General features: G+C 46.4%; 1 protein-coding gene across 2 annotated transcripts in view; it reads left to right on the top strand.

The window, feature by feature from the left end:
• Positions 1 to 24,525, top strand: part of RPP30 (ribonuclease P/MRP subunit p30) — a 209,458-nt gene that overhangs the window by 60,769 nt on the left and 124,164 nt on the right. For both annotated transcript variants that reach the window (XM_069611311.1, XM_069611312.1), the window contains exon 4: positions 16,238 to 16,312. In XM_069611311.1, coding sequence (XP_069467412.1) covers positions 16,238 to 16,312 — 75 coding nt within the window. The remainder of the gene's footprint in view (positions 1 to 16,237; positions 16,313 to 24,525) is intronic.

Below are 24,525 nucleotides of genomic sequence, written 5' to 3'. Positions count from 1 at the left end.
CCATGCCGCAAACACTCAATTTAGCAGCCTGGCTCCTGAAGTCATAGCATTCTGGCACCTTCAACTCCCTTCAACTCCCTCAGAGATGCCTGGACATACTCAGAGAGGTACGGAACCCTACCAGCAGACGTTGCTACTCCAGTAAGGGGAAGTGCTTTTTTACCTGGTGTAATACCAAGGGCATCAATCCTATTGATTGCTCTCCTAAAGATATTGTCCTGTACCTAACCCACCTGGTAGATGCAGGACTGGTTTTCAATTCTCTAAAGGTCCACTTAGCCGCTCTTTCAGCGTGCACCACGTCCCAGAACAGGGTTTTGTGGTGGAAATTAAAGCCTTTATGGAGGGGGTAAAGAGACTTCATCCCCTTATCTCCAACTCAGCCCCCTGATGGGACCTGAATGTTGTTCTTACCAGACTAACGGGGGCCTCGCCTCCAAGACTGCCTTTCCAGTGGCCATAACCTCTATAAGGAGAGTTCCTAAACTGAAAGGAGGCCCTTTCAGTTTAGGAACCCTCTGTCATGATTCACAAGGACAATGTGGTTTTGCGCACACACCTATGCTTTGCGCCCAAATCTATCTCAAAGTTCCATGTAAACCAGTGCATAAGAACTAGCCACTTTTTTCCAAAACCCCACTAATGTGGCAGAAAGGAGCCTCACCAAACTAGATGTGAGGGAAGCAATCATTTACTATCTGGAAAAGACAAAGCCACTAAGAAAAACAAACCAGTTCTTCGTATCAGTGGCAGCTGGTAGGGAAGGGGACCCTGTCTCTAAGCCAGCTATTTACAAGTGGACCGTAAACTGCATCACACTGTGTTTCTCTCTTGCCAAGAGAGATCTACCCTTCACGGCTAGAGCATACTTAACTCGGGGCACAGGCGTTACCATAGCATTAATTGCAAATGCTCCTCTGGATTCCATTTGCAAATCAGCAACCTGGAGTTCTGTGCACACTTTTACACAACACTACTGCCTAGATACACACCTAACCTAGCTAACCTCCTAACGGTGCCCAGATTTAAACGTACTAAGACTGGCGGAAGCAGCTTTCCGGTCACAGCTGCTCAATACTGGAACCCCCTCCCCCCACTCCTGAGGACAGATGTACCCTTCCTCTGCTTCAGGTCCAACCTCATCCGTTGGATCAAGGAAAATGACCGTTAAACATATCCCAGTATGCCTTTCCCATTTGTACATACCATGTATATTGTTAATTGTGTATCTAGTTAGATGTGTAACCTACTTACCTGCTTCTCATCTTATCCTGTACAAACTGCCTGTTCCTCACCAGTTACTTATTGTATACATTGTATACATGTATATTCCTGTACAGCATTGTAATTAAATCTGAACAATCTTCTTGATGCTCATTGCGCCCTGATACCCCTGGGTCTGGCGTGCATTACAAATATTAAAACGAAACAAACATACAAACGCACTCTAGCTCTGATTTTTAGGTGGGACAAGCAGTGCTAAGACATCTTTGCTACTGTTCCTTCACACATCCCACCACCATCTGTGGGTACTGCTCGCTAGTCTATGCACAGCATGTGATTCTAAGCAGATCCACTCCACAAGCATCAGAAGACATACATTATTCATTGTAATCGTATTTCTGATGATTGTATCTGTTTAGATTCACATGAGTCCACCCTTCCTCCCCTCTTGGAGTAGAAGGAACATAGAATTCTTACACTTTTAGATACCATTGCACCCTTACAAACAGTACCTCACCGACTTTACCCATGGCGCAAAACGCTACAAACACACTTGTTTGCCCCAAGGGTACTGCGAAAGCCCAAGCATCTTTTACAGAATACTACACGCTGACATAGGTATAATCCAAGTTCCCAGCACGGTCATCCATACGTGAATGTCATGCTTTTGTGTAGCGAAAGTGAGCAGAACAGCCGAAGAGACTCTTATCAGTCTTCTACAACTTTTGGCCCACAAGGTTGACAAGGCTAAACTCCAGTATTGCCAGCAGGAAATGCTGTACTTGGGTCAATTAATATCAGCAAACGGCAAAAGAATAATACCAGACAGAGCAGCATCCATTGGTGCCATGCCCAGACTTATACAAATTCCTATGGTTGTGCAACTACTGCAGAGTGTGGATTCTAGACTATGCAGCGTACACAAGGCCCCTCCTGCAGGGCCTCAAAGAAGTACAGAAAGGCAATCACAAACTCGATTGGACAGCAGACATGATACACAATTTCATGATTTGAAGAAAGTCATATCCACAGTCCCAGATTTTTCGCCACCCCAGACTACACCCTGACATTTTACATATTCTCACATTCAAATGGCAAACTTATGACCGCCGTGCTAACCCAAAAAAGTACAATGGTTCACAAGCCACTAGCCTATTACAGTGGTACTCTCGACTCAGTGATGCAAGGCCAATTCGCATGTGAACATGCACTTGCTGCAGCTACCTTCGCAATCGAAAAAAGTTCCACGATCGTAATGGGATACTCAGTAACTTTGTGTGTGGAGCCTTCACTATTCGCCATTTTAGAAAGGTTTAAATCTACCCAGATAACACAGAGAGCATCAGCATATCCTCTTGTGCCCAAACATTCATGTGCGATGCAAAACAGTAAACCCTGCCACTTTTCTGACAGAAGTCTGTACAGACAAAGATTTGGAAATGCATGACTGTGCCACATATGAAGGGTAGTGGATGACATTCCTAAAGCAAAGGATAACCGATTGGATGAAGGGGAGGTACTCTTTTTTGACGTGTCAGCAACAATTGACCAAGAGACAGGACAAAGGCTTACAGGTGTGGCAGTAGTTTGGCTTGAGGGAGGCGATTATGAAACACTAGTAATGAAAAGACTACCCATGCACTACTCTGCCCAAGCATCAGAGCTTGTGGCGCTCATCAAAGTGCTACATGTATCACAAGGTTGCCACGTGACCATCTATTCGGACTCTGCATACGTCACTACAACAGTGCATGCCGGGTTGTCGCGATGGAAGAGGAGAAGTTTACGGAGAGCAGATGGTTTCCGAGTACAACATGCCACACTGCTAGATTGACAGAGGAGAATTGCCTAGCATTTCGGTGCTGGACTGCCCCAGGGCAGGACAAATACTGATATGTTTAGGATATTTCTTCTCTGTGAAAGATAGTGAGCTAAAGACTCAGGGTAAGTCTCTCGCAACCAGGACTAATGTCTGGCAGAGGGACTCCCAGGACCCCCCTTGTTAATTTGTATTTGTCCTGCCCTGGGGCAGTCCAGCACCGAAATGCCAGGCAATTCTCCTCTGAACAAGAGTACCAACAGCATCCCCAGACACGTGTTTCGGTCTGGTTGGACCTCATCAGTAGGGAGGAGCTGTGCCTCTCTAAGAATAGTGAGCAAGGGGTCCATGTCTGGATTCCCCTAGTAGGTGAGACCCAAAGTTACAGCAGCCGTACTTGGTCATTGAAGGACTCAAATATAAAAACAGCAAGTGGCAAGAAACCACACTTAGTTGTCTGGCAGAAGGACTGTTAGGACACGAGGAGGAACTCCTGGCCCACGTATATGCAACCTGCGCACAAATTTGGACATAGAACATTGCAAAATTGACATGGATTGCAGCGATCAAGAAACCAGTGAAAGAGCATTCAGAAGAAAATATTAACTTTGCTTCCATAGTGAAGGAACTACCTTTTATTGGGTTGAATGAGAAGTGCAACAGAACCCTCCTCATCCCAGACCTGAAGCGGGGCACAGAAGCAGTAATGGATTACTACTGGGTCTTTGGCCAACAAGCATACTTGCACCTCCCACCATCATGGAGTGGCTATTGTTGGCTGGCCACCATGCACTCCACGCTACTAGTAATCCCAGAAGAACACTTGAAAGGGGAGGCCAATATCTGACACAGACCCAACAGTTTCTCCTATGTTCGAGGAACAGAACCCAGTGCCACCACCACAATTTTGCATCCTCATTGGAAAAAGCCAGTATGAAAAGCTGCAAAGGAAGAAGAGATCATCAAACTATCAATCGAAAGACTCGACGCGTTGCTTGGGGAAATCCCTGAAGAATGCCGATTGTTAAGCTCAGCTGAAACCTTTTTTGCCTCGCTCTTGCTACCCGGCGTACAGGCAGCTGAACAAGAGTGGCCAATTAGACTGGCTGAGAAATAAACTTAAAAACCGTACAAACCAAGGAACTGCTATTCATAGGCGCTATGGGGCGTTTTCCCTCATACCGGTCCTCGCCTTCTGCAGACAGAAGGTGACTCAAGTCCTAACGTATGGAGCAGAGGCGCGTCTCGATTTAAGTGAAAAGGCGTGGCCATTGATGGAGGGGTACTTTTGGCCTAGTGTATTAAGACTCCCCAAGTGCCTTCCCATAATTAACATGCGCTATGAACTACGCCTACCCTCGATGGCCTCCATAGTTTTATGAAATGTGATCTCTCTATATCGTAAATGCATTGTAATAGAGGGTGCTCCCGCTTCTCTATACTGAGAACCTTGGGTAGGCCAAATGAGAGAGTTTTGAATCTGTGGTTTGACAAGGTGCTTGGGATATTGGCTGACTATGAGGTAGATATTGCATTGTTGAAAGCTAACCCCTCAAAGTTAAAGAGATCCTGAGGAGGGCAGATTGGATAAGCACTAGTGAAGCAAGAACTATTGACCCCTTGACCTTTAGATGGTGGATAGAGAAAAAGGGGCTGAAGGATCTGCCTTTGTATCTCTGGAAATTCCTTTCAGCCTTCTATGGGGACCTCCTTTTGAGATGCCGCCTTAACATCATGCCCACATGTGAGGTTCAGTTTAAAAGACATTGGATTGGGGTAGAAAACCACTTTTGTAGATTCTGTGTAAACAAAGAACTGGTGGAATCACTCTTTCATATTGTGATGGAATGTCAGGCACTTACTGAACCAAGATCCCTATATCTGGGGGAACATCTAGGGAAGATTAGATCTCAGACTGCAGAGGACTGTTGGGACTGGCTACTGATCGGGCAAGGCTCTGGCAATGCTCACATTTGTGGACTCACTCATTGGCCTCAAGGCTAAATCTGCTCAAGTGCCTGGCTGTATGCTGGGGACCCTAGATGTGTGAACTTCTTTGTTTATGATTACTATAGTGTAATGTTTTAGATTCTTCCTACGTTGGTTCTGCAGAACCTTGCTGAATTTTGCTGATGTCACCTATTTTTCTTTTAATCTTGTGTTTAGATATTATGCAAGGAAAAGACTGGAGAACCTGAAAGCTTAGGCATGACTAAAACCATTTTTTATCTTGGATAAAATGTTGTTTGGGGAGTGTGGGAGTTATACAACTGTTAAAGGTTTCTTATGTTGCCTTTTTGTACTTGCTTGAAACCAATAAAACCTTTATTAAAAAAAAGAAATTACCCTATGCTTAACCCCCCGTTTTGACTGCCTGCGGCACTTCCCCTGTCGTACATTCTGGTGTTCTACAATTACCACTGCTATGTTGTGTTCAGAGGTGTGGTCCTCAACAGGACTATTCAGTGGCAGCAACCTCGCTACCCCCAGTGTTCAGGCCAGTTTCCGCCCACATCCCTTCCCCTTAGCACACCCTGGTGTGTAGCAACCACCATCTCAAAGAGCCCCACAAGTGGGGGATGTGCCCTGTAGTCCATCAGTTCCGAGTATGGGACACCTCTCTCTCCCCTTTTTCATCTAAGCCCCTCCCGGTCTGTGGTCCAATTAAGTCGGACCCATCTGTCTCGCCTGTTTCCGGTTTGACCCTCTATGGGGACGGGTACACCTGGGACTCCCTCCCATTGAGACACCTCTCTAATTCCCTGCACTTCACTCCGGTACGGCCTACTCTCCAGTCCTTATCAATTGTATTTTCATTTCATGGGGCGTGGGCGTTGTTAATTCGTTTTCGTACCATTCTGAGTTGAAGAGCCAGGTTTTTAGAAGTTTTCTGACTTTTAGATGGTCCTTCATGATTCGTATTTTTCTGGGGAGGAAGTTCAGAATTTTTATGGCTAAGCAAGAGAATGCTGATCCACCAAGTTTTTTCCTCGTGTGTGGTTTAGGTTCTAGGCAGATGTCATTGCTGGATCTGAGTGTTCTAGTCGGCTGGTGATTTTCTTTTGTATGAATTCCTCTCCTAGGCCGTGGATTGCTCTTGTGTGTTATGCAAGTTGTTTTGAAGGTGCTTTGTATTTTTACTAGGAGCCAATGTAGCGTTTATCCCTGGAGTGATGTGGTCCTTTTATGAGAGTTTGATGAGAAGTCTGTCAACTGTGTTCTGTGTACTTTGCAGTTTCTTCAGTAAATCCAGCATTCCGAGGTATAAGCTGTCTATCCTGGACATGATGAGGGAGATGATGACCAGTGTTTTGTGTGTGAAGTAGAGGAATGGTAGAATCTTTTTAATCGTCTGTAGATGGAAGAAGCATTTCTTGATTATCGCGTTTATTTGAAGTTCTAGTGTTAGCTCGTTGTCCATTAGCATTCCAAGGTTTTTGACAAGTTTGGATGGTGTGGGTGATGTTCCCAGTTCTGTGGGCCATGGGATGTACTGGTTGCTTCCTTGGTTGTCGGATGTAATCATGATTTCCATCTTGTCCGGGTTGATTTTGAGGTTGTTCGTGTTAATCCATTTGTAGAGTTCTTTGAGATAGTCTATTAGCGTTGTGTTCTCCTCTTGTTCATCACCGATTTTGTAGATGATTTGGGTGTCATCTGCGTAGTTGTAGAAAGTGAAGCCATGTGTCAGATATATCTGTTATATCTTCTTCTGCTTGTGAAGAGTCTGATCCCCTGTCCTCCCCTTCCTCCTCACCTCTGATCTTTCGATGTAAAGCAAGCTTCGGGTTATCTTGTGTTCGAGTCTTTCCCTTTTTTTTTTTGCAGAGAAGGACGACCGTGAAAGGACGCCACAGTGACACCCAATGGGTGAACTGTGGCTACCCTCCTCAGCCGTTAAACAGTGGGGAAAAAGCCAGCGGCATAAAAAAACCCAGAAAGGAATGCTTCAGCTGAAGAGATGAGTGGACAAGGAATATCCGGAGATGGTTAACCTGGGTGTAGGTCCAGTAGTAGAAAGTCTGGATAGCAACAATACAGTACAGGAAAAGGCAGGCAATCCGTTAGGCAAGCAGGAGTACCGACGGGCGTCGGAATGCGTAGAAAAAGACTAGACTCGTACTCTGCGCTTCGTTGTACGTGAAGGAACCAGTAATGGAGGACGCAGCTTCCATTTAGTCCAAAGCCGCCAGGTTCCTTGAGGTGTGACAGTATGCCCCCTCCTAAGGTCCACTCCTCCTGGCTTGCTCGGATTATTACGATGGAACTTGTACAACAGCAAGGGGGTATTCAAATGTGATCTAGGTTCCCAGGTGTTTTCTGAAATAGGGTATCCTTTCCAACGAATCGGGTATTCTAAGCGTCCTCTATGATACCGGGAGTCACATATCTGGGCCACCTCATAGATATCTTTAGAAGGGTCGTTGGGTACAGAGTTGCTGCTTGTCTTACGGGTCCATCTATCTTCAAAAAAAGATTTTAGTTGAGAAGTGTGAAACACCGGATGAACTCGGCGTAAGCTTGATGGTAGCTGTAGACAAAAAGCCACAGGGTTTATGACTCGAGAGATCTTGTAGGGCCCAATATATCTAGGGGACAGTTTTGAAGGACGTACCCAACGTGGTAGGAATTTGGTCGACAGGAGTACCTTAGAACCAACACCCCATTCTGGAACTGGTCTGCGGCGTTTATCCGCTTGGGTCCTGTTTCTTTCTTGGGCCTCCTTCAATCCCAGCCTAGCCTGGTTATGTGCCTCTCGGATAGTCGTCAATGAGGCTTCGGCCGTGGGAACTGAGCTCTCTATGTGAACTAATGGAAGTAGGGTGCGGGGATGGTAACCATAAGTGCAGAAAAAGGGCTAATTCCGAGGGCAGAGTGTTTGGCGTGATTATAAGAAAATTCTGCCATAGGAAGTAGCTGGACCCAATTGTCTTGCTGTTGGTTAACGAAACACCGGAGATACTGTTCTAATGTACCGTTAAGGCGTTCCGTCTGTCCGTTGGATTGTGGATGGAATCCCGAGGTGAGAGCTCTCTCTATACCCAAGCCTTTACAGAGAGCGGACCAGAAATGGGATGTATACTGGCTGCCTCTGTCCGAAATGATCTTAGTGGGTAGACCGTGTAACCTGAATATGTCTTTCAAGAATATTTCCGCCATACTGGAGGCAGAAGTTGCGTGGTGGATTTGTTCCGAAGGCAGGTGGCACAAGATTGTACATATTGTTTGGTATCTTCCCTCATGTTGGGCCAAAAGAAGTGTCGTACTAGAAAATCCTGAGTACAACGAATACCACGATGTCTGGCAAACCTTGAGTCATGACACCAAGATAACGCCGTCTTCCTTAAAGCTGGCGTGGGTAAGTACAATTTATCTTTTACCAGATAAAGTCCATCTTTAATGACGTACTCCGTCCGATTGTCATGCATTTCGTCCTCGAATCTTCCTCCTGAATCGTCCCTGACTCGTTGTAAAAAGGTAGAAATAACTCCAATTCTTTGGGATCTAGGAAACATCAACTCCGTCGTGGATTCCGATTCAGACAGATAGTCACTGCGCCGGGACAGGGCATCAGCTACCAGGTTTTGTTCGCCCGGGATATAGGTGATCTCGAAGTCAAACTGGGCGAAGAAATGTGCCCATCTTGCCTGCCTGGTGTTATAGCACTCAAATTGACGTAAAACTTGCAGATTTTTGTGATCAGTACGAAGGGTAAAAGGATGTTCCCCACCTTGGAGGAGATGACGCCATTCAGCACAGGCTAATTTCATGGCGAGTAACCCTCGCTCTATAACAGAGTAATTACGTTGACTGATGTTCAGGGTTTTGGAAAAATAGGACACCGGGTGTTCCTTGCCATGGTGTTCTTGTAGCAAGACCGCTCCTACAGCTGCTGAAGAGGCGTCAGTTTCCACGATGAAAGGGCTGTGCTGATCGGGTTGTCTTAATAAAGGAGCCGAACAAAAGGTCCGTTTTAGCTGTTGAAAACTCTTCTCCGCCTGAGGAGACCATTGAAATGGAGAGGAGGATTTCTTCAGAAGAGTGGTCATAGGAAGTACCTGTAGAGAGAAATTCGGGATGAATTTTCGATAGAAGTTAGAAAGGCCAAGAAATCTCTGGATGTCCTTAACCGTCTTAGGGGACGGCCAGTCAAGGATGGAATTGACCTTTTGAGGGTCCATGGCAATGCCCTCAGAAGAAAGGATGTAACCTAAGTAGGAAATGGATTTAGCCGAAAAGACACATTTTTCAAGTTTGACCGAGAGATGATTTTCTTGCAACCTGTGAAATACCTCCAGGACGTGGGTAAAATGTTCTTCTTGGGTGCGAGAGAAAACAAGGATATCATCTAAGTAGATGATTACTGAGTGACCCAAGAGATCAGAAAAGAGTCTGTCCATGAAGCGTTGGAAAATGGAAGGAGCATTGACAAGGCCAAATGGCATTACTTGATATTCATAAAGTCCAAAGGGGGTCCTAAACGCAGTCTTCCACTCATCTCCAGAATGAATACGAAGCAGATGATAAGCGTTCCGCAGATCTAGTTTGGTAAATATTGTGGCCGACTGAACGGCGTGAATGATTTCTGAGATGAGAGGCATGGGATACCTGTCCTTTGTGGTTACTTTGTTTAGTCCCCTGTAATCGATACACGGACGCAGTTCCAGTGTGTCTTTCTTGGGGATGAAGAATAAAGAGGCCCCTGCAGGAGATCTAGAAGGCCTGATCAAGTCATTGGCCAGATTCTTATCTAGGTATTCTCGCAGATATCTTCTTTCTTGAAGTGTCAAAGAAAACATCCGACAAAAGGGGACCAAAGCCCCAGGATGTAGATCGATTCTGCAATCTTCAGGTCTGTGAGGAGGAAGCTCAAGAGGTATCTTCTCTGTCACTACATCAGTGTATTCCTTGAGAAAGGAAGGTAAACAATGTATAGTCTTAGATTCTGTACCGTTGGTGGTTTGGATACTAGTAAAAGTAGGTTTGGGCAGACATTTCTTCTTACAGAAGGTTGAGTGAAAACTTAAAAGGTTTCTGGTCCAATCTATAGAAGGGTTGTGTCGACGAAGCCAACCTATGCCCAGGATGAGAGGGAAGTGTGCTGCTCGGATAATGTCAAAGGATAGACGTTCAGAATGTTCCATGATGCACACAGTGAGGATCTCTGTGGAATGAGTAATAAGGCCTGAGCTTAAAGGTTCTCCGTCAACACCCTCTACCTTCTGATCTTCGGTCTTGGCTACTCGGATAAGTCCGTGGCTTTCGGCCCACTGAGTGTCTATGAAATTGCCTGCGGCCCCACAATCCAGGAGAGCCTGGGTCTGAATAGAGGTCTTGCCGATAAGTAGGGTAACTGTCATCACCATGAGTCGGTCATCATTACTACCTTCCAATGTAGTGATTGAAAGGGTCACAAAGGGACTAGGACTATTCCCTCGGTAGTGAGTCCCCAAACTTACGGAGGGTGCCCGTTTCCCGAGCGTCTCGGGGGTACATCTGGGCAGTCTCGAAGTAAATGAGTCGAAGATCCACAGTACATACACAGACTTCCTTCTCGCCTTCTTCTGCGTTCTTCAACCGTGAGAGGGGCGCGGGTAGTGCCTATCTGCATAGGTTCTTCTCGCGTGGAGCGTGTCGAGGACGGTGGTGTCAGAGGGAGGGAAACGGGAGGTGTAGGGATCCCCATCTTTGTCTTTCGACGCTCTGCTCGTCGTTCGGTTAATCGGAAATCTATCCGCAATGTGGCTGTGATGAGATCTGTGAAGGTGAGAGGTCTTTCTATGCGTTTTAGTTAGACACCTTTAGTTCTTCTCGCAGACCTCTCCGGAATATGGCGTATTGTGCCTGTTCTTGCCAGCCCGCCTCAGCGGCTATTTGTATGAACAACGTGATGTAGGACATTAAGTCGGAGTTCCCTTGTCTGATGTCCAACAGGTCCTCAGAGGCCAAATACGTACTCTCAGTACGTAGGAAGGTCTGTTTCATCAATGTCTTGAATGCTTCGTAGTCTTGTAACACGGGATCTGCTCTGTTGACCAGCGGGGTAGCCCAGGCCAGAGCATTGCCTGACATGTGAGTAATCATGAATCCGACCTTAGCGTGTCCCGAAGAAAATGTATGGGAACGGAATGAAAAATGTAAGTTACAAGCATCCAAGAACTCCTTCAAATTCTTGGGCGTCCCATCAAACTTCCCTGAGACTAAGGGTAAAGGAGGGAGATCCGTGGTAGGTGGGTCACGTTCCGCCACCCTCTGCTGTAAAGCGGCATTAGCGCCTTTAAGATTTTGAACTTCTAAGTTCAAGTTCTGGACAGCTGCCACTAACTCCTGCACCTGTTGTGGAGTGGCCATAAGGATTTGCTGGCGTTGCAATCTGTCAGATATATCTGTTATATCTTCTTCTGCTTGTGAAGAGTCTGATCCCCTGTCCTCCTCACCTCTGATCTTTCGATGTAAAGCAAGCTTCGGGTTATCTTGTGTTCGAGTCTTTCCCTTTTTTTTTTGCAGAGAAGGACAACCGTGAAAGGACGCCACAGTGACACCCAATGGGTGAATTGTGGCTACCCTCCTCAGCCGTTAAACAGTGGGGAAAAAGCCAGCGGCATAAAAAACCCCAGAAAGGAATGCTTCAGCTGAAGAGATGAGTGGACAAGGAATATCCGGAGATGGTTAACCTGGGTGTAGGTCCAGTAGTAGAAAGTCTGGATAGCAGCAATACAGTACAGGAAAAGGCAGGCAATCCGTTAGGCAAGCAGGAGTCGGTACACAGGAAGTACAAGAAAACGCCAATGGGGATGAGGCAAGGCAGTCCGTTACACAGAAGGTGGTCGTTACACGGGAAGGCAACTCTAAGGTAAAGACTGGGAGGAAAGTAATGAAAGAAGGTAAGACTGAAGGAATATGAACACCAGACGGGAGGACGGGACAGGAGGAAGATGGGAGCGGAAGGTAGAAGGAGAAGGGTCAAGGAAAACGGAGGCGAGAAGATAAGGTGGAAATACAAAGAGGAAGGACGGGAGGAAATGAGGCGAGTAAGAGAGCAAAACACTGATGAGCGAAGTGCAAGGAGTATGGCAGCGCAGGCGATCAGGAAAACTGTTCGTTGCAACGCATCCGACCCCGGAAGTGAGTGGCTTATATACGGGCGTCGGAATGCGTAGAAAAAGACTAGACTCGTACTCTGCGCTTCGTTGTACGTGAAGGAACCAGTAATGGAGGACGCAGCTTCCATTTAGTCCAAAGCCGCCAGGTTCCTTGAGGTGTGACACCATGTCTTTCGATGAGGTTGATTAGTAGTGTCATATAGATGTTGAAGAGGAGCGGGGATAGCAAGGATCCTTGTGGTCCTCCACAGGTGGTGTCCCGCGGTGCAGATTTGAATGTCTTTATCCATACTGTTTCTGTTCTTTCAGACAAATATTTAATTCAGAGCTGTGCTGTGTCAGTGATCCCTATTTCTTCCAGTCTCTTGATGAATATGTTATGGCTGACTGTGTTGAAGCCTACGGAGAGGTCGAGAAGTATCAGAGCCGAGTTTGTGTTGGAGTCTGAGTTGGTCTTTAAGTCGTGCAATATAGAGAGAATTGCCATCTCTGTCCCTCTCATGGGTCTGAAGCTGACTTGTGCCTGGTCCAGTAGTTGGTGATTTTCTACGTGTTCCAGTGTTTGTTCGTAGACATAGATCTCCAATAGTTTTTCTGTATAGGAAATGTTTATCGGTCTGTAGTTTGAGATGTCTTCCACATAACCTGTTGTGTCCTTGAGGAGTGGTTTGATGTAGGCACATTTGAATGTTCGCAGTACTCTCCCTGTTGAGAGTGATAGGTTGAAGATGTTTAGGTAGCATTCCGATGGTTGAAGATGTTTAGGTAGCATCCCAATGGTGTGCCCTGTGTAAGGATTGATTTATTGGTGTCAGGTGGGCAGCGGTCCATTGGGGAGCCTGCCTTGTTGCTTTTTCTTTCACCAGGATAAGGTGTTTTTCTCTTGGCATTTGGGCAAAGCTTTTCAGCCTGTTCTGTAGTCCCGGGATAGGTAGGGGATGGTGCATGGTTTGGTTGATTGGTCTACTTTGTATGATCCGGTATATGTCGGTGATTTTATTCTTAAAATGATCTTCAAGATCATTGCATAATTTCTGTGAAGGTACCCTTGTGTTATTGCATCCAGGGATATTTCTCATCTCGTTTATGATGTTGAATAGTTCTATGAGTGTTGGTGGCTTTTGTGATCCAGTCATCGTCGTATTTCTTTTTGTTTTTAGAGTTCCCATTTTGCATTCTCAGATCTCTTTTTGATCAATTGCTCTTTTGGCTTGGTCGTAGTTGTTCCTCCATACTTGGTCTAGTTTCAGGTTTGTTTTTTTCATTGTATTGAGGTGGGGCGTAAACCATCTTGCCACTGCTTTCTTTTGTGATGGGATGAGGGGGTTTTCCGGTGAGCTGCTGTTAATTGTTTCGGCGATCCATTTCTGGATTATGTCTGCTTTTTTGTCTAAGTCAGTTGATTCCAAGGTTGCGATTGATGGTTTTGAGGATTCTAGTTCTTCTAAATTACTGCTTTTGACGGTATTCCATTTTCTTTTCCAGATCAGGGCAAACATTTGGGGCTGTTAGGTTGCTTTAGATGGTAATTGGATGATAAATGGTATAATGAGGTGGTCGCTCCATAGTATTTGTATTGGTGGCGCAGTTGAGATCATTTTTTTGTCTGCAAAGATTGCGTCAAGTGTGTGTCCTGCTGTGTGTGTCACTCCTTTCACTATCTGCCATAGTCTCATTGTGTCGAGCTGCTTAGTTAGTGATTTCTGCGAGTTTGCATTCTCTTCGTCTAACCATATGTTGATTCCCCGAGTAGGATCAAGTGATTATGTTTGATGGCCTGGTTTGTGACAGCTTCTATGAAGGTGTCTACGTAGGTCGATGGTCTATAGATGAATGTAAGGTTTGTTTGTGACTCTGATGTCAGGTGAAGGGCGAGGGATTGGTATTTTCAGGTGTTCTTAGTAGGCTACTAAAAATCACAGTGCGCATATCAATCGTATGGTTCACAAACAGGTGAGGCAACAATGTGCTAGCTGCCCCTAGAGGAAGAATTCCCTGTCCCTGACAGGAGTGCCTGGCTCTAGGTAGTGGATGGTGCATCTAATCTGGATAGCCAGAGGGACAGTTCTCCTTGGCTATCCCAATTAGATAGGCCCTACTACCTAGGGCCAGGCATTCTTGTCCGGGACCGGGTGTCCTTCCTCTAGGGACAGCTAGCACATTGTTGCCTCACCTGTTGTTTGTGAACCATACGATTGATATGCGCACTGTGATTTTTACTCCCAAAGAACTGTTGTTTTTGTGATACCGCACTAGTATACCTACTCTATTGTCCTAGAACTTACCCTGTTGTTTCTACACTTACTAGGCTGCTACAAGTCGTCTTCCTCTTTTTCCTTTTCTGTTTACCTGTGTGCATTTGAAGTTGTCAGGTAGACCGCTCTGTAGTGTGACTTTGTAGTTGTCATCTAGCCAGGTTTCTGTGATGAATAGATTGTCAATTCCACCATTGTCGAGTAGGTCGTAGATCTCTGTAGCGTGTTTGGACATCGATCTTGGCTGATTAGATTACAGTGTATTTTTTTCTTTATGGTGTCCTGTTTTGTTCTTGCTTTCGTCTTTGTGTGGTCTTGTTGGAAAGCTTCTTCATTATTCTCAGGATGTAGGATGTGTTCTGTGGGGTCTCTTTCATCATTGAGTAGATCGGCTAGGTTTCGTATTGGGTCCATTACTTCTCCTGGCTCTTCTGTATCTAGTTGCCTTTGCTCTAGGTCAACTTGAGTTTTGGTGATGTAGGGAGAGAAGGTGTTGTTTCCCATCTTTGTCCTTCTGCATGTTTCTGCCCTTTTCCTGTGTGGTCCTGGTATTCTGCCAGTGTGTCAAGCATTTCTGGTGGTCGTATGCTGATCTGGCGAGTGGCCAGTGGTCCATTGCGAAGTATGATGTTGGGTATAATGATATTTGTCTTGTGTTTGTTCTTTTTCTGTCGTGCTTATAGGTGTGTGCTCTGTTGCTGTGTTGGTATTTGGTGGTAGTTGGTATTTGGTGGCATGGTGTGGTTCCATTTCGTTTATCCTTTCTCTTAGCTTTCTCTTGCATTTTTCTGCACTTCTTCCTCATCCCAGTACTTATGTTGAGGACTCCCAGAGAGTCAGTTTGTCTCTTCCTCATCTCTGTACTTAAGGGATATAAGTCCCTTGAGAAGTCCACACTCTTCCTCAACTCAGTACTTCCTACATGGTTGGTATGGCAAAGGTACATGAGTCACTAGGGAAGGTACTGGTGGGAGAGTGTATAAAGGTGTGTCAGGATTATGTGGGCTATGAGGATACTGCGTTCTCCCCAAGTAGCACATAATCCCATGGGGGGCTTCCCTCCCCATGAGATCCACCCTCTGAGTACCACCGCCAGGGGGACTATCGGGTAGCAACCTCACCTCCCTGGCCTCATAGAAAGCGGCTCTCGCTAAGGGAGAAGTGACGACATCCTGGGATTCGTCACACCACCCAAAGCGAATTACACAGGCTACCAATTCCATTACAAATAATCTTTAAAACTGCATGTCTAGCATACCAGGCTTTGACAAATGACTCGCTGCCATTCGTAACTGAAAAGCTGGTTATCTTGGAGGCCAGCTTAATTCCAGAAGCCACAACATTTCTGAAAAGAAAATGTGTGAAAGTCATTCTCCTGTTACCCATCAGCACTACAAAATACCACCCCAACTAAATTTCATGCAGTGCTGTCTGTCGTTCCTGCAGTTTAGGAAAGAGGAGGTGATTACTATGGGTGCAGGCATCTGGTTCCCTATGATTCAAGATCCAAGGAAATCGAGCCCAATTGGTGCGATGGCAAGAAAAATAAATGTTACAGTAGAAAACAGCATTTTTGTGCAGAAAAAAAATCACAGTGCAGGCATGAATGATGTTGTTGCTTGTATCTTTATTTGCTCAGCCTGTATCTTGATTTTGTGGGTTTATTTACTTAAAAACACTGAATAGACTGGACTTAGACATTGCTAGCTGCATGGGGAAAACTTTCTGAATGGAACCACAGTAAGAAAGTGAGAATTTAAATATTTCCTTTCCTGCACTGTGAATGTAAGGGACTTTGTTTTGTCACTAACTTTAATGATTTTCTTCGTTTACAGGGCAAGTCCAAACCAATTAAAATTGTGAACAGATTAACGATTGTAGCTGCTGACCCTTCACATGTTAACGCATTGGTAAATACTACTTTTATATATTTGTGCATATAAATGTACAGTTTGCAGCCATTGGTATTTTATTGCTTGTCTATTTTTTTGTTGTGGGCCTACCCTCGTTTTCTATTTTAGCAAAACTACTGGGAGACTTTATTCACAGCTATCTGGTGAGTAGTGTGAAATCATTTACCTCCAGGCAACACAGCTTTCCATACAAAAGATGGACCAAACCCTCTTTTTTTAGTAGCTATGGCAGAGCAGTCAAGCTTCACTCAAGACAGCAAGGAAGGCTGGTGAATAGGTAGTTAATACCAAATAGATGCCCCAAAAGACTAAACCTCACACGTACACTTAAAATATATACTTCACGTAAAGCGTTACACATCTAGCAACTATGAGTTAAGTTATGTTATTTTGGTTAGACATAATGCACAGTAGAACATTGTATAGGTATGTAAAGACTGGAGGGGGATGTCTGTACTCCTGCTCTCTATATGGCAGAGGAGAGGCACAGAGGACTGCAGCCAATATTCTCTATAGTGTAGTGCAGGTCGAGCAATCAAGGCCTAGCTTCTCAGGAGGTGATGCGGGCTGGTTCTTAAGTACAGTGTAGTCGCCAAGCACCCACAAAGGAATGTCTGCACACTGTATTAGTGAAAACACAGTCTTTACATAATTAAGGTTCAAGGTTATATACACAATCACAATAACGCACTTTGTGCTTAGTTAATCTACAATGGCAAATATATACAGTTCTAAGTGGTATCACAATTTTTATCAGATTTCATTAAAGTGCATCAACTGTACTATGGTCAAAATGTCACACAAATCAATGAATAAAGGTAACCAACAATAGACTTAAGAGGAAAGCAGTTGGTTAGATCAATTGGCAGAATACTGGCCCCTACCACTAGACACAGTTCTGTGAGGAGATCCCCCCTCCCCCCCGCCTGAGCTACCTGTAAAATAAAGATATACTAGAAGCCCAGTCCATATATTGTTCAATTAGTCTTATTTCCTTCTAAAGTGTTTCTACCACCCCAATGTACCTGGAATAGCAGAGTTCCTCAAGGAGGCGTTGATGGATCCTTCTTGACTGACTCCCTTTAAAGCAGGAGCCACAGATTGTCGGTGGGCCTCGAAGAAGCTGAACTTGGCGACACGGCAGTAGCTTCGGTCCTGACGGTGCTCATCGACGATGAATCAAAGAAGTCCTGCAAGGATGAGGCATGCGGGGCACCTCGTTGTCAATAGTTCAGGACCGCAACGAGTTTGTGAAGAACTGTGGCCCAGCAAGGGCGTCAAGTCGTCCGGCGTCTCTACGGTCTTTGAGTGGCGGGAAACCCACCGGCGGATGCTCCTCAGCGTGTCGACGGACTGGCCTTCTCCGGGATTCAAATGTCTTAATCAATGGAGCGTTGCGACTCCAGTCGTCGACGGCACAGCGTCAAGCAGTCCCCGCTTCTGGGCAACTAACTTCGACGGGCCTCCAGCGGTTATAGCAAACCTGCGAACCCTGGTCGACGGTGGTGGACTGCTGTGCAGTGCTTCTCTTCGTTTCTCGTCGTCAGTCCCCATCTCCGGCTGACAGTCTTTTGTAGGCTGACTTCCAGGGCGCTTCGGCGAAAGTTAGCAGTGCACGATGGTCCCTCGTAGCTCGGGAAGAGGGCGCCTAACCAGGACCTCTCTGGATCAGTTCTTGAAGACACAGCGGCTTTCAGATCGACGAAGTAGAGCAGCAGCAATACTTCTCTTCCAGCAGGGCTTCAAGGTTAAGCTTCAGTTTCAATGTCAGTTTCAACTCCAGCTTCTGAACGATTTCTAGCAGTGAGAGGCCCCCAGATATACTGTTGATCTCCCATTCATTCTGCTCGGTCACACTCAGGCAACCAATCACTCAGAAGGGCATTCAGGCAGTCAGTCAGCCAATCAGTCGCACGGTGTATTCAGGCCATTCTTCTCCATCCAGACACTCACAACACAGAATGTGGATTCGGACAAGTACCACGCCATTCAACACTACACACTGCATTCTACCAGTTTCAGGCAGGGCTGTCTCCGTCATTGTGTCAAACACCAGATACTAGACATCCACAACACAGAATGCGTATTTGTCACACGGTCGTTGGGAAGGCTACAGTCAGTCTGGTCGGCACTTCTCCACACTTCCATATATGGAACTTCCACCCAACATCCAGTCAGGGGGAAGGGACGGAGTCGGGGCTTCCCGGGACTTCAGGAAAACCAAGGTAACAGTCAATGGAAGGCAAGAGGCCACGGGGGCCATCTTGTTTCCATCAGGAATCTACTGATTCCAATGACAGGGCCTGGGTATCCCAAAATGGAGGATACTCGGAGCACCTGTCAAATTCAGCATGGAGCTGCCACCAGCCCATACCCTGCTCTGTGGGCCACACACAGGTGCCCAAAAACATACAATAGGGGCACAGGGTTGTACCCCCACCCATGGGTACCATAAGGGTATCCCATGGGTCTGTATACCAAACCAAAAGAGATCTGCACCACCAGGAGTCCCACATGAACTCCTGCATGGAAAACACGACAGAGCACACAATACAAAGCAGTCGAGCACAAGGATAAGGAGGCCATGTCCGTCCAATGCATTTCCAGCATCACAAGGTATAAAACCAGCAAAGGGGCATTAACATACCCTTTCCACTCCTAAGCTGAATGTATGCCGTGCAAATACATGTATGGCTAATAGACGGGGAGAAAATGGGAACTCTAGACAATATTGAAATGCACGAACAGTCAATCAGAACCTGGAAATGCCAGCGAAGAAATGGTCCTAGTAATCCCTGCAACTTCTGCTACATTGTAAAATCACTACTACACATGTAAACCATATACTCTAAATGGTGATTAGAGGGAGAGAAAGGATTAACACCTCTACACTTCGCCCTAATAGGCCACCAGAATTCAGAATAAGGTTAAATTCACACCAATATTTTCTCCTAACACATCTAAAAAGGGGTTTCTACAGTGTAACAGTTGGAAATAGTATCCTAGTACATTTCTATACCCAGAGTGCAGTGCAGTGATTTAAGAGGTTTACATTCTTGAGTAAATGAGGTGTAGTTGCTAGAAGTCTAGTCTTTGGTTGAAAAGTCTAGGTCCAAGGAGGACCCACAAAAGATTTCAAAGATCAGGTAAGTACCCATTTAACTCACTTTAGGAGAAGTTTTAAAGTTGTAGAAAGTGTCCCTGCAGGAGTAAACGGGACACATTCAATAGACTGAACCGGACGCAGAGGATAAAGCCAGGTATGTCCTTGTGGTGCAGACAATGGAGCAACCAACCCCAGAGGACACGGCAGGAGAGTCTCTTCCCCCTTAAAGAATTCCAGAGCCAGGTTTGTGACCCAACCAGCAGAGGTGGGGCAGCTGTTAAATCCTACCATTCCAGGACCCATTGGCCCTGTGATAAGATATCCAAAGCATAAACCAGGATCCCTTGGACCTGGAAGCAAGTACCCATGCTGCAAGATAGGGATGATTTGGCTACAAAATGGTGAAACAATACAGTGAGTATCGGGCAGCTTCCACAAGGCAAGATTCAGAGTGCTGTACCCAAGGACCTGCGACGACAGAGACAATACAAAACAAGAAGAATCTGCTTTCACGGGAGAATGACTGACCAGACAGAAGCAGCAGCAACAGCAGGGAAGTCACCTGGAATACACAGGAACCAGACCCAGCGGATCCTGATAATTTGGCACGCAAAATGTGCAACCATCCGAAAGAGTCCCACGACGGGGACAATGGTGGAGGTGATCAGGACGACCCGGAAGGAGCATAAGTGAAGTAGTGGTGACCGACCACTTTTCTGGACAGTGGAGACTGCCTACCTTGAGGTGCTAGGACTAGGAGGGTATCACAGGAGTACTGGGGGAGGAGCAGCTTGGAAAGGAACCTGAAGTTCAGAAAAAGGACCAAGGGCCCAGCCACTATAGCTAAACCTTATCCTAGAAAATCAGCAGCTCATCTTTGTAGCACATCATCAGACAATTCATTTAAGAATCGATCGACTGAGAAGCAAGGAAAGTGCATGGCCTCACTTGATGTACACGTTCACCCATTGGCTGGCTTACACCAGCCTTCCTAACACACATCAGGCAGACACACAAAGGGTTTGGTGCTCAACCAATCAGCCTCACCCCAAAAATCGCCATACACTAAGGTCCCTTAACTGGAAAGTGTACTGTGCTGTACTGTAAGCAAGATTAAACCCGTTGAAATCACTCAAGGGTGTGCAGGGATGTCGCACGATGAGCCTAGGTTTACAAAAATCCCATTTTAGGCTTGCATCATGGTCCCCACAGTTAGAGGGATGGCCAGAAACAAAATGTAAAAAGATGCCCTATTACCCCAATGTCTACTTTAATGGTATATTGGGCTAGTAATGCGGTAAAACCGACTGGCCGCTGGTCAAGCCAAGTATAAATTACAGCTGCCGCCAGCCGACTCTTCAACAGAAGTGTGAGGTGATATAATCCGGGGTCGAAATTGGGTGTTTAAAAAGCACTCTTGTCCTGAGATCCATAGGGGCTGCCATAGGTCAGCACATCAAAAAGGGTTGCAGTGGCCGGGGGACTTTTACTGAAGTCCTTCTAACCATAAAGAGAAGGTCAAAGAGCCATTGAAACTAATAGGAAAAAGAAGAAAGGTTTTGGGGTCTCATACAATGGAACCCCAAGAAATGGCAGAATGTAATTCTGCCTGAACAACAAGATGGCAGCATAAACAAAAAGATTATCTCAAAATAGGAGTGGGCAGTCTGGTGAATCCATGGAGTGATTCAATGGTCCCGCTACCAGCAAAGAGCTGACTAAGCAAGAAAAATTAATGAGCAATGATGTCAGCATACAATTGTGAACATGCTGCCGGAGGTTGTGGTTCAGGTCAAAATAGTGAACATATGCATTTTATTTTCTACCTCCCCAAAAATAAATTCTGTTACAGGTATTGTGACAAATATGATTCTGGTACAAGCAAACAAATCAAAAATGAAAAAAAAATAAGTGTTCAAATAATTGTTTCTGATGCTTGTTAATCTGCTTAGAATCACATGCTGTACATATAGTCCGACATCAAGTGGTAATCGCAGAGTATTGCCTCTTTCTTTCGAGGATCGAAAAAGGACGTCGACATGGGCGTGCCTGTAACACTTTCCCTAACGTGACGTGTAGTGTACCCAAAATCCCTCACGCATCGAGATCCCTCAGATTGTTTTTTTACGCCAAACTAGTTGGTCGCCCTATGTGGAGCTTGTAAGAGATATATTGCAAATTCATAACTTCTTTGTCCCACGACCGATGGTCGTTAGTCGTTCACTTTCATCTTCGACGGCTACTTGTGGAACCCTACGCCAAAGATATCTACTGCTTTTGGCGACTGGTGCATCTGTCGACGCTGTCGGTAGTGTGGCCTTGGCCCTCCGGCCAGGCCTAAACAGTAGGGAGAGTGGGGCCCCGGGGTTTGATTCTCTGAGAATGCATTTCCTTTTCCCCTCTTTCCCCTTCTGGTCTGGCTGCCGCTCTTTTCCTCTACTATGGAGAGGACTCCATTTAAATTTTGTCCGTCCTGTGAAGGAAAATACCCTTGGAAAGACACACATTGTAAGTGCAACAAGTGTCTACCTCATGACCACGACGAGCGATCCTGCAAGTCTTGCAAAATTTTTCGACCAAAGACGCTAAGAAAGGCGGACGAAACAGTGGGCAGCCAATGCCATGCAGGCCGAAAGTGGTTCCCCCGTCGGTGCCGTCGCCTCTAGAGACAAGGATTGTAGCGGCAGCCATGGCTTCGATGTGGAGGTCATAGACCTTTCCGAGGAACCGTCCGGTTCCCAGTTGCCCGGCCCCGACAGGCAGGCCGCCGATACTGCTATGGGGAGATCACACTGCGGCAACAGGGGCACACCTGCATCACCTAAGGATAAGCATACACCTCTACGAGCTCCCTCAACGGATACATCGAGGAAGCATCAGACACCAACAGGCCTACTGAAAGTTTTAACAGCGCCTACCGATCCTCACGATCGGCCGCCTTCCCTGCATCCGTCGGCCCAGCATGCATCCGGGCATTCCACCCATAAGGGCGTCTCTGCTAAAAAACACAAGAGCGTCGATGCGCCGTCTAAGAGTGCGTCAGCCCCAAAGGTTTCAGCAGAGCCGAAGACCTCGACGACACCTACAGACGCATTGAAATCTCTCCCTAATCCACCGGAGCTGCGAGAGAGTCTTGCAGCCATTGTTTCGGCGGGGAATAAACCGAAAGGCACATACTCTCATCGAGAGGAGTATTATGAGGGATCCCACCCCCTCTCTAATAAGTCCCTTCCTTCTAAGGACACTTTTCCTCCTGGAGGGCCCTTCCACCCTCCCCCCCGCCCCTCCTGACACCTCTGTTTCATCCATGTGGACCAGAGAGAGATTTGGGAGCTATATGAACAAACCTTCACAGTTTGTAAACTTTTCTGAAAAGTTTATTACCCCTAAGAGACCTATAGAGGAGGATTCCTGCCCTAGTTTTCCAATGGTACAGAAGCTTTCAAGTCAAACTACCCAGGAAGACGTTTTTGAGTTCTCGGAACCTAAAGAGGTCTACGAGGATCCCTATGGCCAGGAAGACAATCCATTTGGCCTGGACAGGTGGGGAGCAGGTGCAAGTGGATCTAGGTCACCTGGCCTAAGCCCCGTCCACCTGGCGCCTTCCTGCCTGCCGCTCTTTTTCACCACTTAGCAAGCCCCGCCCAACTGGTGCCTTCCTGCTTGCCGCTCTTTTTCACCACTTAGCAAGCCCCGCCCACGTGGTGCCTTCCTGCTTCCCGCTCTTTTTCCCCACTTAGCAAAACCCGCCCACCTGGTGCCTTCCTGCTTGCCGCTCTGTTTCCCTACTTAAGGCACCCTCCAGCTTCTTTTCCTTTGCAGATGGGGAACAGGTGCAAGTGGATCTAGGTCACCTGGCCTAAGCCCCACCCACCTGGTGCCTTCCTGCCTGCCGCTCTTTTTCACCACTTAGCAAGCCCCGCCCAACTGGTGCCTTCCTGCTTGCCGCTCTTTTTCACCACTTAGCAAGCCCCGCCCACCTGGTGCCTTCCTGCTTCCTGCTTTTTTTCACCACTTAGCAAGCCCCGCCCACCTGGTACCTTCCTTCACCATCACGGTCTTGTGGCCAATGCTGGATTTGACTTTTATGGACTTCATTCATTCACGGTGCGTTACTCTTTCTCAACTCTCATGCTGGACTTCCTTTGCATCTTTTACTCATGGTGGCCCTGAATCATGCTGTTCCCATCTTCATCTTGTATCCTGGCTTGCAACATTATGTGTTACTACTGACTTCTGCAATTGTATTCGCTCTCCACTCTTGTTTCTCCACTCTTTTTGACTGCTTACTCTCTTTTCTCTCCTCCTTTCCCTTCTCCCTTTTCCTATCTCCTCCCCTTACTTTCTTCTAAGCACTTACTCTATCAGAATTGTCCCTGGACCTAATATGATAGCAACCTCGTCTGTTTCCTCCACCCTCCCATTACTGTTTTTTTCCTCTCCACCATCCCTCCAGCACTATCTGAAATGTCGTCAGGCCTAGTATGATAGTCGCTTGTTTTGTTCCTCCCCTCCCTTTCTGCACCCCTCTCCCTCACCTTTAGTTTTTCTCCGGCTCTACCAGAAATGTCATCAGGCCTTGTACGGTAGTCGCCTGTTTCCATTTCCTTCCCACTCTCCCCCTCCCTTCCTTATCTATGTATTAGCTCTTGCACTATCTGAAATGTCGTCAGGCCGAGTACGATAGTTAATTTCACATCCTTACTGTTCATGGCCTGTAAGAATGTGGTTGTATTTTCCCTTGTTCCCTTCCTTGCCTTGAAGCGTTTTGAAACACATGTGTATAGGCGCTATATAAATAAACGATCATATAATATCATATCATGACACACCGGACCAGTGCCCAGATTGGGGTCAAGATCAGCCTGTAGAGGAAGCACCTTGGCTTTTCCCCCACTCCAACTCCTGACCCAGAGGCCATTTGTCTGGATCCTCCCTCCTCGCCTCCACAGAGGCAAGCTTCACCTATTAACGATCAAAGGGCCGTTAATGCAATCCTGTAAAGGGGCCCGGACTATTCCAAATTGCCACGCAGGAAGCTGTACAAGACACTGACTTTGTAGATGACATGCTGAAGGAAAAACCACCCACAAGTCAGGCAATC

Source organism: Ambystoma mexicanum, chromosome 8, assembly GCF_040938575.1.
Source record: "Ambystoma mexicanum isolate Mex_15411 chromosome 8, UKY_AmexF1_1, whole genome shotgun sequence".
NCBI lineage: Eukaryota > Metazoa > Chordata > Amphibia > Caudata > Ambystomatidae > Ambystoma > Ambystoma mexicanum.
The sequence above is the reverse complement of the archived record's forward strand: the minus strand, read 5'-3'. Positions and strand labels throughout refer to the sequence as shown.